The sequence below is a fragment of the Schistocerca cancellata genome, chromosome 2 (assembly GCF_023864275.1).
Source record: "Schistocerca cancellata isolate TAMUIC-IGC-003103 chromosome 2, iqSchCanc2.1, whole genome shotgun sequence".
In the NCBI taxonomy this organism is placed as follows: Eukaryota; Metazoa; Arthropoda; class Insecta; order Orthoptera; family Acrididae; genus Schistocerca; species Schistocerca cancellata.
This window is the reverse complement of record NC_064627.1, coordinates 357,291,917-357,309,012: the sequence shown is the minus strand read 5'-3', so window position 1 is coordinate 357,309,012 and position 17,096 is coordinate 357,291,917. Positions and strand designations below refer to the sequence as shown.

The 17,096-nt window shown below is 43.4% G+C and overlaps 1 protein-coding gene across 1 annotated transcript in view; it reads left to right on the top strand.

Annotated features, from left to right (window-relative positions):
- LOC126161744 (uncharacterized) overlaps nt 1-17,096 on the top strand; it is a 213,099-nt gene that overhangs the window by 133,831 nt on the left and 62,172 nt on the right. The window contains exons 7-9 of the mRNA XM_049917784.1: nt 1,544-1,790; nt 13,121-13,267; nt 13,351-14,307. Of these exons, the coding sequence (XP_049773741.1) occupies nt 1,544-1,790; nt 13,121-13,267; nt 13,351-14,307 (1,351 nt within the window). The remainder of the gene's footprint in view (nt 1-1,543; nt 1,791-13,120; nt 13,268-13,350; nt 14,308-17,096) is intronic.

Sequence of the window (17,096 nt, the reverse complement as noted above, 5' to 3'; positions counted from 1 at the left end):
CCTCTTGGTTCTTGGCTCTTGGCTCTTGGCCCTCCTTCCTCTTGGTTCTTGGCTCTTGGCCCTCCTTCCTCTTGGTTCTTGGCTCTTGGCCCTCCTTCCTCTTGGTTCTTGGCTCTTGGCCCTCCTTCCTCTTGGTTCTTGGCTCTTGGCCCTCCTTCCTCTTGGTTCTTGGCTCTTGGCCCTCCTTCCTCTTGGTTCTTGTCTCTTGGCCCTCCTTCCTCTTGGCTCTTGGCCCTCCTTCCTCTTGGCTCTTGGCCCTCCTTCCTCTTGGCTCTTGGCCCTCCTTCCTCTTGGCTCTTGGCCCTCCTTCCTCTTGGCTCTTGGCCCTCCTTCCTCTTGGCTCTTGGCCCTCCTTCCTCTCCGCGCTTGGCCCTCCTTCCTCTCCGCGCTTGGCCCTCCTTCCTCTCCGCGCTTGGCCCTCCTTCCTCTCCGCGCTTGGCCCTCCTTCCTCTCCGCGCTTGGCCCTCCTTCCTCTCCGCGCTTGGCCCTCCTTCCTCTCCGCGCTTGGCCCTCCTTCCTCTCCGCGCTTGGCCCTCCTTCCTCTCCGCGCTTGGCCCTCCTTCCTCTGCGCGCTTGGCCCTCCTTCCTCTCCGCGCTTGGCCCTCCTTCCTCTCCGCGCTTGGCCCTCCTTCCTCTGCGCGCTTGGCCCTCCTTCCTCTGCGCTCTTGGCCCTCCTTCCTCTCCGCGCTTGGCCCTCCTTCCTCTCCGCTCTTGGCCCTCCTTCCTCTCCGCTCTTGGCCCTCCTTCCTCTCCGCGCTTGGCCCTCCTTCCTCTCCGCTCTTGGCCCTCCTTCCTCTTTGCTCTTGGACCTCCTTCCTCTTCGCTCTTGGCCCTCCTTCCTCTTTGCTCTTGGCCCTCCTTCCTCTTTGCTCTTGGCCCTCCTTCCTCTTGGCTCTTGGCCCTCCTTCCTCTTTGCTCTTGGCCCTCCTTCCTCTTGGCTCTTGGCCCTCCTTCCTCTTGGCTCTTGGCCCTCCTTCCTCTTGGCTCTTGGCCCTCCTTCCTCTTGGCTCTTGGCCCTCCTTCCTTTTGGCTCTTGGCCCTCCTTCCTTTTGGCTCTTGGCCCTCCTTCCTCTTGGCTGTTGGCTCTTGGCCCTCCTTCCTCTTGGCTCTTGGCCCTCCTTCCTCTTGGCTCTTGGCCCTCCTTCCTCTCCGCTCTTGGCCCTCCTTCCTCTCCGCTCTAGCCCCTCCTTTCCCCCCTTCCCCGTCGTGCCTTTCCCCCCTTCCCCGTCGTGCGTTCTCAATCTTCCCCTCTCGCTGTCGCCCCACCTCTGTTACCCCTACTCACACTTGTTATTACTCAAATATTAATTTATTTCTTAATTCTTGAATTATATATGTTTTCATGTAAGGAACAATCCTGTCTTCTGTGCAGCACATTATCAGAAAAATTGTAAGTACAATTGAGTAGCAAACTTGTGGTATATTAGCTTTTCTCTTATATAAGGTCTTATGAGGAAAATCTAGAAAATGTTTTTTGGTTGGTCTGTGTAATATGTTCACTCATGAAGAATTTATTATTGTGAACAAATGGTTTAATTTGCAGGCAACAGCTCAACCATCTGGAGGTTCCCAGCTTGTTTCTCTTGCTTCCAAAGCTGGAGGACATTTAACAAGTGGAGGCCAGCAGAGAGTTATAGTTACGAACAACACAGCTGTACCTCTGCATGAGCTAAGTTTACCTACGGTTGTGCACACATCTGATAGAACCATAGTGCAAAATTCTGGTGTTAGTGATTCAGTTGTTACAAGCAACAATATGGTTGTAGTCAACAGGAGTCCACCTACACAAGGTAAAGTTTTACAGAACATCGATGTAGAATTAATACTGTAAAGTGTAAAGTAAAATTTCTTTCCAGTTGTCAGTGAAATTCATGGCTGGTAGCAACAGTAGTTTACTGTGATTCATATTGTGCATGGCAGTGACTACTTGTAATTTCAGTTGTTATTAACATCCCTTGTAATATGTAAATTATGTTTGGACCTATTGTGTTGGAATTATGCCATAGAATATTTGCACACTTCATATCCTGAGTTGACTGATTTCTACCAAGGCATCATAAAACTGCTGTTGCACAGCAGATCCAGTTCCCGGGTGTACATATAAATTATTAAGATTTCTGTCAGGGTTTATCTTTAAAATATTGTTGCAGAGCAGATCCAGTTCCCAGGTGTGCATATACATTTTTAAAATTATTGCTTGGTGCAGTCAGCAGAGAACCAGGTCCAGGTCATACATATTCTTACTGGGAACACAAGGGAAACACAGAGTCCTAAATAACCAAGTTTTATTATATAGAACAAGAATATTAGTAAACAGGGAGTAACCATCCAACTGGAATAAATTTGACAACTGACTGCTTAGAGGCCTGAGTATGCACATACAAAGATACTTTCCTGGCAGATGCCAGTGGTATTAAGCTGCATGCACTTCTTGTGCCAGGCGACAGCAGCCCTGGTATCCGCCCCATTGTGCAGCACATCATTCGAATGCGGCACACACTATGCTTGCCTTAGTGGCCCAACTTAATGATCACGGTGGGTGTGGTAACTAGCAATGCTGCAACAGCCAACACGTCTGGGGTGTTCATGAGGGCAGCAAGAGATGCGAGGAGTTCCCCATCCACTGGGACTGATGCATACAGTCGAAAGTGATTGGGAGGAGTGCACTCCGATTGTCATAGGCTCGCAGTGGGCAGGAAGCCATCTTGATGTCAGAGTCCATGATGAAGGGCCTCAGCTATGGGAACAACAGCAGCAAATTGGTGAGGAGAAATGTTGGAAACCTTGCTGATGGTGTTGCAGGCTCAGCACAGGAGGAGGGGCTGGCACTGGCTGCAGGAAGCAGCAGTGGAGAACAGGAAACTGGCAGTAGTAGATGAATATGCAGCAGCTGGCCCTAGGCCTGTAGAGGCAGCTCAGTGCTCATCCTGAGATGCAACTGGCTCCAGTGGCATGCCACAAGCTGATCGTTACTGCCCTCTGTGAAGACACAAAAGCCGCACTGGCTATGGACAATGTCTGTGATTCGGGAGGGGGGGGGGGGGGGGGGATGTCTGAAACCCCTGGCCCAATTGGACACACCAGAGGCGAACTTTGATAAAGCCAGTGATGCTAGGGGGGACACAGTCTCAGCAGCATCCATGGTTGGCAGCCTTGCATGAGCTTGGTGGGATTCTTGGCCCCAATCTGGCTTCATTCTGTACAACCTTCAGAAAAATATGAGCTTCCTCAGTGGGAAAATCTGCCACGTACTTGTGCATCTGTGTCTCAAACATCCCGATGAGACGTTCCATCTCATTCCAGATGTGAAACTGAGGACTATTGTGCAAAACCAAGCAAGTTTTCGGTGGAGAATATCTTTTGACAGGGCCTTGAAATTCGCATCTGCTGTTGCAGCCAGACAACAAATGACATAAGGAAAATGAGAGAAATGGTCAGTTGCCAACAACCAAATTCTTTAGAAGTACAAGCATAATCAATATGGACACTCTCCCAAGTCTATGTAGGAGCCGGCCATGGTGAAAAAACCCTGCACGGTGCTGACTGGTTGTCCCGGAACATATGGCAGGCCACAACAAAGTGTTCCACATAGCAGTTTCATGCGAGAGGACACCCAGTGGCCGTGATGTAATAAACAGAGGATCTCTCGCCACAGAGCCGCTGGAATCGCAACACAGAAAGAAAATTTGTCTGTTGACAAGAGAACAATGTCATCCCAGAGGTAGAATGATGGTGCAATGCATAATTATTCTGAAGCGGGTCCAACACCTGGCCTGTTCACGTTTTGGACACCCCTGTTGTACCATGCACACGACCTGCCAGAGCATCAGATACACTGCCATAGCAGAGGCAACACGGAAAAACCATCTAGCATGTGTGCCTCCAGTTGAAAACAAAGCAGCTCCACTTGTTCGAACAAGGGGGCTGGGCCAGGAGGTTGGGGGGGGGGGGGGGGGGATAGAGGCTTCACATTTGCATGTTGTGATGACGAAAACTTATTTCATAATTTTACAGGGCCAAGAACAGACACAAAGCTGAAGACAGTTAGCGGCTTTGTTCTGTAAGGACGCTGATGGACTAAAGGAAACCATAAGCCTATAGTTGTCAATTAAATGAAATATTGCACCAAATAAGAATACACGAAATTTTTCAGGGTATAGAGTATAGGAAGGACTTTGTTTTCCACCTGAGAATAATGTCGTTCAGTTGAGTCAAGTGTTTTTGGTGCAAAGGCAGTAGGCTGTTCAGAACCATTGGAATGTTGATGGGCTATGACCCCTCCCCTCAGAGACATTATTCCAAGCCTTATTCGAGGCCTCTGTCGACTTGCGGTGCGGGAAACTTCAAATTACTGTGCAGTATTCAAAACTACTTCCAATGTAGAGTGCTCAAACTGAAGGACACAGTGGTGCACTTCCTTATCGGGGGCCGAACAAATGATTGCATCTCAGACCGTGATGTCCCCATATGACTCCGGAGACATAGCAGCTATGACAAAGCGACATTTTCGACTAAAATCATGAAGCTCAGCCACCCAGCTTTGATACAATTGCTGCAGCTGTTTGCAACATTTGTAGAATTAGAAACGTGCATGACCACATGTGTAGTACACTTTTGGTGATAGGACGACAGCAAATGACACATATCGTCAATAGGAAAGCAATACTGGTTCCTGCAGAGGAGCTAACCTTGTGTGTGTCATCAAAGGCGTGGGCAACTGCCAGATTCAACATAGCCAACAAAGTTCCAACATGGCAGTAGAGCAGAACAGCAATAAATCGTCGGGATGCGTAACACACAAAAATCCTACTCTTACTCATTGGCACTTATGTTCTTTCTGTGCAGTGAGCTACCTTAATTTAAGTATTAACTGTATTTTTCTTACTTGTCACTTCTTCTTCCGTGTGTTTTTGCTTTTAGGAATCTTTAATTGTCGAGTGCTAGTAATAGTGTTCCATAGATTTCGTGTTTGTTTTGAATACAGTCAGAGAGAGTCCCTTTAGTCAGCCATAGTGCCAGTAATGCTAGTGTTTGTTTTCAATACAGTCCAGAGACAGGTAGTGCTATTTTCATTGTTTTCTACAAGAAGTGGCTAGCAACCACAGTTTAGTCAACAATCAGCCGCCTTCAGTCAATTAGCAGTCTAGTTAAAAGTTGATTAACACTCTACAGTAAATTTATTTCGTAGGATGGATAGGATGTGTGACTGCTGTGTACGGATGTAGGAGGAGCTGGCTACTGTTCGCGAACAGCTGAACATGTTGATGGCCACGGTCAGCCGTCTTTAGGCTGCTGCCTCGGAGTATAGCGGCAGTGGGGAGTCTAGTGCGTCGCATGGTACACCCCAGGTGTTACATGCTTCACTCACTGTCCCTGCTGTCGAGACATCTTCGCGGGTAATGGGCACGGTTGGGCCACCCTCTCCACAAGGGGAGTGGCGGGTTCAGCGGCGTTCACGGCACACGAGGCGGAGGGTAAATGTGGAGGCTAGCCGTGTGGCATCGCCCGCTCTGCCTGTGAGTGGACATGTGGCCGCTCCTTCAGCAAGGTCCAAGCAGGCACACGGGGGGAGGGGTTTATTAGTTATTGGGAGCTCCAACGTTAGGCAGGTGATGGAACCCCTTAGGGAAATAGCGGAAAGGTCGGGGAAGAAGGCCAGTGTTCACTCTGTCTGCTTGCTGGGGCGTCTCATCCGAGATATGGAGGAGGCCCTGCCACCAGCGATAGAGAGCACTGGGTGCACCCGACTGCAAATTGTTGCTCATGTCGGCACCAATGACTCCTGCCATCTGGGCTCAGAGGTCATCCTCAGTTTGTACAGGCGGTTGGCAGAATTTGTAAAGACGGAAAGCCTCACTCGCGGGGTGGAATCATAGCTAACTATTTGTAGTATCGTTCCCAGAACCGATCGCGGTCCTCTGGTTTGGAGCTTAGTGGAAGGCTTATACCAGAGGCTCAGACGATTCTGCAGACATCTGGGATGCAAATTTCTCGACCTCCGCTATCGGGTGGAGAAATGTAGGGTCCCCCTGAATAGGTCAGGCGTGCACTACACGCTGGAAGTGGCTACATGGGTAGCAGAGTACGTGCAGAGTGCACATGGGGGTTTTTTAGGTTAGAGAATTCCCTCCCGAGGCCCGACAAGACGCCTCCTGAGACGCGGCAAGGTAGGAGTAGGCAAAATGCAACAGGGAATAACAATATTAATGTGCTAATAGTAAACTGCAGGAGCGTCTATAGAAAGGTCCCAGAACTGCTCTCATTAATAAACGGTCACAATGCCCATATAATACTAGGGACAGAAAGTTGGCTGAAACCAGATGTAAACAGTAATGAAATCCTAAACTCAGATTGGAATATATACCACAGAGACAGGCTGGACAGTGAAGGGGGAGGCGTGTTTATAGCGATAAGAAGTGCAATAGTATCGAAGGAAATTGACGGAGATCTGAAATGTGAAATAATTTGGGTGAAGGTCACGGTTAAAGCAGGCTCAGACATGGTAATTGGATGTCTCTATAGGCCCCCTGGCTCAGCAGCTGTTGTGGCTGAGCACCTGAAGGATAATTTGGAAAATATTTCGAGTAGATTTCCCCACCATGTTATAGTTCTGGGTGGAGATTTTAATTTGCCAGATATAGACTGGGAGACTCAAACGTTCATAACGGGTGGCAGGGACAAAGAATCAGGTGAAATTTTTAAAGTGCTTTATCAGAAAACTACCTTGAGCGGTTAAACAGAGAACCGACTCGTGGCGATAACATGTTAGACCTTCTGGTGACAAACAGACCCAAACTATTTGAAACAGTTAACGCAGAACAGGGAATCAGCGATCATAAGGCGGTTACTGCATCGATGATTTCAGCCGTAATTAGAAATATTAAAAAAGGTAGGAAGATTTTTCTGTTTAGCAAAAGTGACAAAAAGCAGATTACAGAGTACCTGATGGCTCAACACAAAAGTTTTGTCTCAAGTACAGATAGTGTTGAGGATCAGTGGAAAAAATTCAAAACCATCGTACAATACGCGTTAGATGAGTATGTGCCAAGCAAGATCGTAAGAGATGGAAAAGAGCCACCGTGGTACAACAACCGAGTTAGAAAACTGCTGCGGAGCAAAGGGAACTTCACAGCAAACATAAACATAGTCAAAGCCTTGCAGAAAAAACAAAAATTACGTGAAGCGAAATGTAGTGTGAGGGGGGGCTATGCAAGAGGCATTCAATGAATTCTAAAGTAAAGTTCTATGTACTGACTTGGCAGAAAATCCTAAGAAGTTATGGTCTTATGTCAAGGCGGTAGGTGGATCAAAACAAAATGTCCAGACGCTCTGTGACCAAAATGGTACTGAAACAGAGAATGACAGACTAAAGGCCGAAATACTAAATGTCTTTTTCCAAAGCTGTTTCACAGAGGAAGACTGCACTGTAGTTCCTTCTCTAGATTGTCGCACAGATGACAAAATGGTAGATATCGAAATAGACGACAGAGGGATAGAGAAATAATTAAAATCGCTCAAAAGAGGAAAGGCCGCTGGACCTGATGGGATACCAGTTCGATTTTACACAGAGTACTCGAAGGAACTTGCCCCCCTTCTTGTAGCAGTGTACCGTAGGTCTCTAGAAGAGTGTAGTGTTCCAAAGGATTGGAAAAGGGCACAGGTCATCCCCGTTTTCAAGAAGGGACGTCGAACAGATATGCGGAACTGTAGACCTATATCTCTAATGTCGATCAGTTGTAGAATTTTGGAACACGTATTATGTTAGAGTATAATGACTTCTCTGGAGACTAGAAATCTACTCTGTAGGAATCAGCATGGGTTTCGAAAAAGACGGTCGTGTGAAACCCATCTCGCACTATTCGTCCACGAGACTCAGAGAGCCATAGACAAAGGTTCACAGGTAGATGCCGTGTTTCTTGACTTCCACAAGGCGTTCGATACAGTTCCCCACAGTCGTTTAATGAATAAAGTAAGAGCCTATGGACTATCAGACCAATTGTGTGATTGGATTGAAGAGTTCCTATATAATAGAACGCAGCATGTCATTCTCAATGGAGAGAAGTCTTCCGAAGTAAGAGTGATTTCAGGTGTGCCGCAGGGGAGTGTCATAGGACCGTTGCTATTCACAATATACATAAATGACCTTGTTAATGACATTGGAAGTTCACTGGGGCTTTTTGCAGATGATGCTGTGGTGTATCGAGAGGTGGTAACAATGGAAAATTATTCTGAAATGCAGGAGTATCTGCAGCAAATTGACGCATGGTGAAGGGAATGGTAATTGAATCTCAATGTAGACAAGTGTAATGTGCTGCGAATACATAGAAAGATAGATCCCTTATCATTTAGCTACAAAATAGCAGGTCAGCAACTGAAAGCAGTTAATTCCATAAATTATCTGGGAGTACGCATTAGGGGTGATTTAAAATGGAATGATCATATAAATTTGATCATCGGTAAAGCAGATGCCAGACTGAGATTCATTGGAAGAATCCTTAGGAAATGCAATCTGGAAACAAAGGAGTTAGGTTACTGTACGCTTGTTTGCCCACTGCTTGAATACTGCTCAGCAGTGTGGGATCCATACAAGATAGGGTTGACAGAAGAGATAGAGAAGATCCAACGGAGAGCAACGCGCTTCATTACAGGATCATTTAGTAATCGCGAAAGCGTTACGGAGATGATAGATAAACTCCAGTGGAAGACTCTGCAGGAGAGATGCTCAGTAGCTCGGTACGGGCTTTTGTCAAAGTTTCGAGAACATACCTTCACCGAAGAGTCAAGCAGTATATTGCTCCCTCCTACGTATATCTCGCGAAGAGACCATGAGGATAAAATCAGAGAGATTAGAGCCCACATGGAAGCATACCAACAATCCTTCTTTCCACGAACAATATGAGACTGGAATAGAGGGGAGAACTGATAGAGGCACTCAGGGTACCCTCCGCCACACACCGTCAGGTGGCTTGTGGAGTATGGATGTAGATGTAGAAGGAAACATGGTCTTAAATAACTAAGTTCTGTTGGGACAGATAAGTGACAACAAGAATGTGGGTACACAGAGAGTAATCACATGACTGGAATTTGTGACAGCTGAGAACTTGGAGGCTCGAGTATGCAAGATACAGTCCCAATAAGTGCCACTGGTACAATACTCTTTACAAGTTTCGGGCCATGCCCAACACTTTCCATAGTGGCTCAACTTAAAACTGCAGTAGCTGTACCAACCAGCAGGTAACTACAGTACCATGTGTCCAGATCAAAGTAATTATATTAAATCCTTGTCTTGTTTACTACAGGCTGATACTTCTAGATTAATATAGTTGAAATTCTTCATTTTGGTTGTCATGGTATCAGTAGCTGCTGATAAATAGTTTATTACGGCTATGACTGTGTATGCAACTATCAAAATGTGGTTTTCATACAACATGTTTCGTTTTACTCAATTAAGACATCATCAGTGGTTGATTGCAATGACTCTTTCTTACTTACAATGTGGATGTCATGATGTCTGTATGTAAGTTTCTCAAGAAATTTCCTCTTTGACTAGTACGGTAAAAATATTATAAAAGCAATTTGGAGATGGTGCACTGTGAGTAATGAGACAACATAAAATGGCTGTCGATAAAATTAGGCAAACATTAGGCTGAAGGGAGTGAGGAACTTTATTGTTTCCCCACTCCCTGCCTCTCACCTTGCAGGCATTTTTCTGAGTTCTGTACTGTGTAGGCTTTGGTCACCTACTAGTGATGGAGTTATAATGCACAGATATTCCTTGCAGTTGTGCTTCTTGCACAAATCCCACTGAGAAACTATGCTGCTACTCCATTTAGCTTTTCATTTTGGTCAACCAGTTATTAGATCATAAGAAAGAGATCAAATTTTGGCCACTTCCACATAATCACTGCAACATCAGTATGTATACATCCCAGAAAATGTGGGAAAAACCCAGTAGTTTTTTTCATGTGGGAGAAAACAGAAATACTTGGGATATTTTTTTTATTTTTTTTAAAATTTTTTTTTAGAATTCCGGGAACTTTTCATTGTGTTAGTTTCAGTTAACTTTATGTAATTTTGACTGGTAAGAACTGATATTGTAACAAAGAATTTTTTCTATCCCACTACTGCAGAATATTACTGCAGCAATAAAACATAAACGGGAGTGGAAAAAATAAATAAAGAAATAAAATAAAACGTAATGATATTATGAAAAGGATAGTTGCTACTCACCATATAACAGAGATGCATAGTCACACTAGGCACAACAAAAAGACTGTTACAAAATAAACTTTCGGCCAACAAGACCTTTGTCAAAAATAGAGGACACACACACACACACACACACACACACACACAAATGCGCAAATGCAATTCACATGCACATTACCACAGTCTCTATCAGCTGAGGTCAGGCTATGAGCAGCAGCAGCAGCGCCTGTTGGGAGAGGCAACGGGGTGGGAGTGATGAGGAGGCTGGGGCTAGGAAGGGGAGGGATAGCGTCTGCAGGGATGAGGTGGAGAGGGGATAGGGGAGCTAGTTGCAGTCAGGAGGTTCGACGGTGGGCAGGGCGTGAGGTGGGGGGGGGGGGGGGTGTAATGGAAAAGGAGAGAAGTAAAAAGACTGGCCGTGTTGGTGGAATAGAGGACTTGTGTAGTGCTGGAATGGGAACAGGAAGGGGCTAGATGGGTGAGGAAAATGACTAATGAAGTTTGAGGGCAGGAGGGTTACAAGAACATAGGATATATTGCAGGGAAAGTTTCCATCTGCGCAATTCAGAAAAGCTGGTGGCGGTGGGAAGGATCCATACGGCATAGGCTGTGAAGCAGTCATTGAAATGAAGAATGCCGCATAGTCGGTATGCTTTCCAACAGAGAGGTCCCGTTCTTTCTTGGCCATAGTTCATCAGCGGCCATTCATATGGACAGACAGCTTGTTGGTTGTCATGCCTTCGTAGAATGCAGCACAGAGGTTGCAGCTTAGCTTGTAGATCACATGACTGGTTTCACAGGTAGTCCTGCCTTTGATGGGATAGGTGATGGTGACCAGACTGGTGTGGGTGGTGGTACGAGGATGTATGGGACTGGTCTTGCGTCTAGTTGTATTACAGGGATATGAGCGTTGAGGTAAGGGATTGGCAGCAGGGGTTGCGTACAGATGGACAAGTATATTGTGTATGTTTTTGTGCTGTCTCATTTCTCACAGTTCACCGTCTCCAAATTCCTTTCATTATATTTTTACAGTACCAGTGCCAAAGAGGACAAGGCAATGTGCAATTTACAACAACAAAACACAGTGCCCACGCAAGTGTCTGCCAACTGCAAAATGTTTCAAAGGCCTTAAGACAAAGACTATGCAATACTTCATAACTACAAACTGCTTCTGAAGAGCGTGATGTCACAACTATGTACATTAGGTTCGTTAAAGCAGTTGCCAGCCAGCTCAGGCATATGCAGAGTTGAGTCATGTATGAGCAGTATCTTCTTCCACTTCTGCGTGTTAGCTGTAGCAGTAGTAGCAACAAGCAGCCAGGTATTAACTGGAAAAATTTATCTGGCACACCCAAGCTTGCACATTCATGCATGTGGAGAGCAGTGCAGTCAGATTTGTAGTGGGTAGGGGGTAGTATCCGGGTGATCTGTGTTTACATTTGGTGATTTTGCTGTTTCCTCTTCATTTACAGTCCCCAAATCAAATGAAAACAAAACTGATGTCTGTCTCAAGGAGCTATCAAGTGAATTAAAATACATTCGTGTAGTTACAGAAGCTAAAATATGTTATTAGTTTCAGTTTTCTGATTTTATTTCGACATCTTTGGCACTCAAGCATTGATTGCCTTATGGAGCAATTAAGTAATTTCTGTCAGTTTGCTAAAGAATTTTGGCTTTTATTAATCTTTTCCACAGAAGAAGTCAGTTTATTTGAAACAAAAGTTTCATTCCACACTATTGGCTCGTTTCAACTGTGTGCTAAATTTTAAGTGCATGTTTTCACCTTTTGGTACATATGGCATTATGCCATAATAAAGAACTAAACTTGAGATAATACAGTACTGGTACTCAAAGAGAATTTGCACCCCAAAAACCACTCTGAAAAGTTTAATATCGAGTTGGGCACACCTCATTTTTAATATGAACATACGAATGTGTGCTTAAAGCCTTATTGTGCATTTTAGTATGGTTTGCAAAATTCTGATGCTCTCGGAGTATCCTCTGATGTCCTGTTTCTTTTGTGACGTAATCTAACATCTCTTAACATTGTACGTCATCGTGACTGTGTATGCACAGTAACTCCTGTTTTCTGGTGTTCTCTGGCAAGTACTGAAAAGAATCTCTTTCTAACAGGTCACGGGAAAATATTGTGAATGGTGGTTTGAAAAGCGTTATGTTCAAAGTAAATTTCCTTCTACACAAGATGAATTATGTTATGTGTGAAAATGTGTGATGAGTTTCTTAAATCACAAAGCATTTGACTCTCATTTAAAATTTAACATTTTGAGGACCAGCCCCTTAGAAGCATTTTAAGCCCAGAAGACCAGACATTTATGTCATTATTTAAAATTCTACTGGGTATCAATTTAAACCATTAACTTTCCTTATTTGTGGTTTCATGCTACTTAACAGTGATATTGCTGTTGGCTGACTATATCACGTGTCATATGCTCTGAATATCTGCTGCCATTGGTTGACAAGATCATGAGCTATGATTGGCTTACAAAAGCACATCACAACCTCAATTTAAGTGCTTTGGAAACTAACATACTGTGTTTGTGGAGTTCAAATTCATACTTCTGTAATATGAAAGTATGCAGCATATCGTAATATGAGAATGTGCAGCAAAATCTTTCTGAAACGCATCCTTCTTGTTTTTAAGTGCTTAGAAGTTCTATGACACTCTACAAATTCTTAACCATTCAAAGGATTTCACCGTTCCGGGGGAAAGTATACTGTCACTCAATACGGAAAAAGAATATTTTCAACCAGGAAATATGGGGAAAATCCACACATTTTTTTCCTTGTCCTCCTATACTCTTTGAACATACATCCATTTGAATTTTCCTGTACATTCAATTTTACCAGGTTATTACACTTTCCTTTGTAAATTCGGCATTAACTTTTTCAGTGACATCGACAGCTTTGACTGCAAACACTGGTCAAGCAAAAGTTCTTGTGGCTAAGATGCCAAGTATACCACCACAACTTCTGGGAGCACAGCCAACCTCTACAAGTTCAGAATCGCACAAAATTCCCCTGAAAAACAGTTCAGAAGGTTTGAATACTTCCTTTATTTTCTGAATTACATGTTATAATTGATAAACATAAATTAATTTTATTTCATTTTTCCTGTTTTAGATGATGATGAAGAGTTCGCTAATTTTCCACGTGATGATGAGACTGAAGAATCGGAGGATGACGACGATCCAGACACTGATGATGATTACAGAGCCCGCTTGACTATTCGGCAACGTGGCTCCAGCAGAGGTGGGAGAGGAAATCGGGGAAGAGGCATACGATCCAGGGGCTCATTGGGTAGAGGGTGGGATCGGAGCCGTGGTGTAAGAGGAGGAGCAAGACGACGTGGAGGCAGTCGTGGTGGACGGGGAGCAGCAAAGTCAGAGGATGTGGAACAAGTGCATAAGTTAGATTCAGAAATGGCAGCTGCTTTAGCTGCAATGGACAAGGCTCAGGACAGTTCTGAAAGTGCACCAGCGGCATCCCGAGGTGAACATATTTTTGGAAGTAATAGTGTTGTGAGAAACAATCTCAACAATTCGAGTGCTGATGCTGTGTTGGAGAGTTCCCTGAAAAGGAAACCCATTAGGTCATATGGAAGAAGTCAGGGGAAAAGAAAATCTGATGTGGACAGTGATGCAGTTTCCTCAAAGTCTGTTGAACCACCCGCAGAGAAACAGAAAGAAGAGGAGAGTAAGCCTGTGCTGGAACAGGTACTACCAGACACAAAGAGTGCCACAAAAAACGCTGTTATGAAACAGACTTCTGTGGCTGATTCACCTGTGTCTCCTGTCTCACCTGTTCCACCTGGCAAAATATCCGTTATAATTGACCATAAACAAGACATACGAAAAAATTATCCTAAACGAGAGAATAGGAAACCCCCAGCACATTTGGCCGAGGCGTTAGGTCCAGCACTTTTCTCTACGCCAGACATAATTAGGAGAGTAAATGCAGGAAGTGACCATAAGTCACTTCCTCCTACAGATTTAAAGAAAGAAGAACCAAGATCTGCTCCAAAAAAATCTGTGGACCATTCCATACAAGAAGTCGTGTCATCTCCACCAGAGGAGAAAGGTAATAGCTTTCAAGATATTTTGTTGTTTGTTATTTTGGCATCAGCAAATTTTTTTAATTTAAATTCTCTCTCTCTTTTTCTCTCTCTCTCTCTCTCTCTCTCTCTCTCTCTCTCTCTCCCTCCCTCCCTCCCTCCCTCCCCATCTCCCCCCCTCTCTCTCTCACCTAGGAATGTGTGTGTGTGTGTGTGTATGTTGTTTAGCAGTTTATTTTTATAGGACATTCACTTACATATTCACATGTTATGAATACAAACAGGAGGTAATTACCTATGTTTGGGCTAATGATTTATACCTTTTTGGCATTGCCTCAGTAATAATTATCGGTAGCATTACCCAAAAAATTATGTTATTTGTGTTGCTCTTTTTTCCGCATGGTATTAGTAATTCTTGTAATACCGTTGCTTCCCACTCATAAATTTATTTCATTTGCTTTATTCTGTGATTCTCACAGTTAATCCTTACCTGCATTTGGGTGCATATAGATTGAATATGAAAGTCGAAAAACGTCCACTTGTTGCACTGCTCTTCTTTAACTCCAACTCTTGCACTCCCCCCTTCCCATCTCCTGCGATCCCCACTCCTGTGCTCCCCCTTTTAAAGGAAGAAATTTTTGATACTTGGTTCTGTGTATTTGATATTTCTGGTTACACATTGGGTGTGGTGTCCATGCTATAGCGCACTTACTTTTTTACTGTCATTATCTTAACAATATTTGTACCTTTCCTATATAGTTTTTCCTTTGCGCAGTGCATGTTGCTCAACGTGAAGATTTCATAATATTGTAGTATAGTTGTGATCATCACTACAGTTATATTGCAGTTGTAACATGAGGATTGTAGGTTGTGTAAACAATTCTGTAGCAATCATAATTGCATGCAGCAGGGAATTCACCAACTTGTGTATTATATGCAGTGATGTCATAATGCACAAGATAATTGTTTGCCTAGGCTGTGACTACAGCAGTTACAGCAATGTCACCTATATTCTAACCCCTGTTCAGAGAGAAAAGAACATTGCAATCGAGAGAGAGGTACTACATGTTGTCCTGATTCATTTGTTCATTTATGTGGGCACTTTTAACCTAAATATTTTACTGATAAAGCCAATGAACTATGGTCTCTTAAAGAGTTTGGGCAATGTCTTGTTCACTCATGAATAGTAGCCACGACATTCATGATATTCATATTATCAGGTACCCACATTAGTTGATGTTGTGTCACTGATTGAATTACCACTGTTAGTACATAACAATCATAAGAGACCAATAACATATTTTTTAAAAACACTACTACTTATAAATTTTCAATATTTATAGCCATATTTACAAATTAATGCGCTAAGTTAAAGTCAAGTGATTCTTCCACATCATTACAATTTATCATGCAAAATGATCCATCCAACATGAAACTAACTACAATGAAACCCTGCTTGTACAGTTTTCAAAGGACTTCCAAAAGTTGGCGTAAAATGCAGGAAAATGTAAAATGTGGAAAATAACGTTTTAAGCTGTAAAAGCTACATACAGGATACCTCCTGGCACTTCATGTATGTTATAAATACATAATAGGCGTCAAAAGACTTGTCAGGGACTTGTATTTTATCAAATAAAAACCGCTGATGTAACAGGAACTGATAACTGTCTGGGAAGTAGGAACGTTTGACTCAATTTCATATGTCATAATCGGTGTTTTTGAAAGCCTGCAGCTATCATTCATTATTTAAATAATGAAATGCAACACTAGTTACCTGTTTTTCATGCCTAGCACTATGTGTTTTGAGAATTTTTTTCATTGCCAAGTGTAAATATGTGCGTAAATATATTGTGTGGTCTTTGAATACGTGTGATTCTACGTCTCTTGCAATGTAGTTGTCTTTTTGAGGTTATCAGATAAAGTGCTTTATCAGTTATGTAGAAAACCACACACACATGCAAACTATCACTCACATTGTTTGTTTGTGTAACATCACAAAAGATATGTACGTAAATACTGCACTTGACAAGGAGAATAAATTCTCAAAACACGTTTTGCTCAGTGTGAATAAAATACGTAACCGCTGCTGTGTTTACACTAAAAACATTTGAGCAACTCAAAGTGAATGATGTTGTCAACTAGCGCTCCAAGTGGCCATATGCCAAAACATGCTAAATATGGTTTGACAAAGGTGTCATGATGATCACAACAATCATGAACCTGCGTTTGCGCAGTAGAGACAGTTTGGAAATGGTTGTGATTGGTCATGATACCTTAATTCGAATGAACCTAGTTACTCCCATCAGCTACAAAGCCAAGTAGAGCTTGGCAGCGGTGGGAGACATGGCACGAATTATTCCAACTTTTACATGTTTGCCAGGTCAAATCTGCTGAGTGGAGTACCCTGGTGTCAAGAAACTTAACCATGTAATATTTGTAAACACTACTGGACGCCCAACATCATTTTTTCTCCACAAACGTTTTTTCGTAATGGGTAAATTGCGGGAAAATTATAAATATGGTGACGCAAAATCAGGTACAAATTAACGTTGTGGACGTAGGAAATAGATAGGACTGATAAAAAAATGTCGTAAACGGTGGGAAAATGTTAATTCCATTAATGTAAAAGTGGAGTTATACTGTAATTAACAAATTAATTAATTAAGTAAACTGATGTATGTTGATGTTCTAGGAGCTGGACAACTGTGCAGTTGAAGTCCAGATTTACTATTTTGAATGCCTCTTTATGGTGTACTTTACCTTTTTGTTTAACTTTTTAAGTTTCTTGGAATTTGTCATCAATATTCAGTGCCAG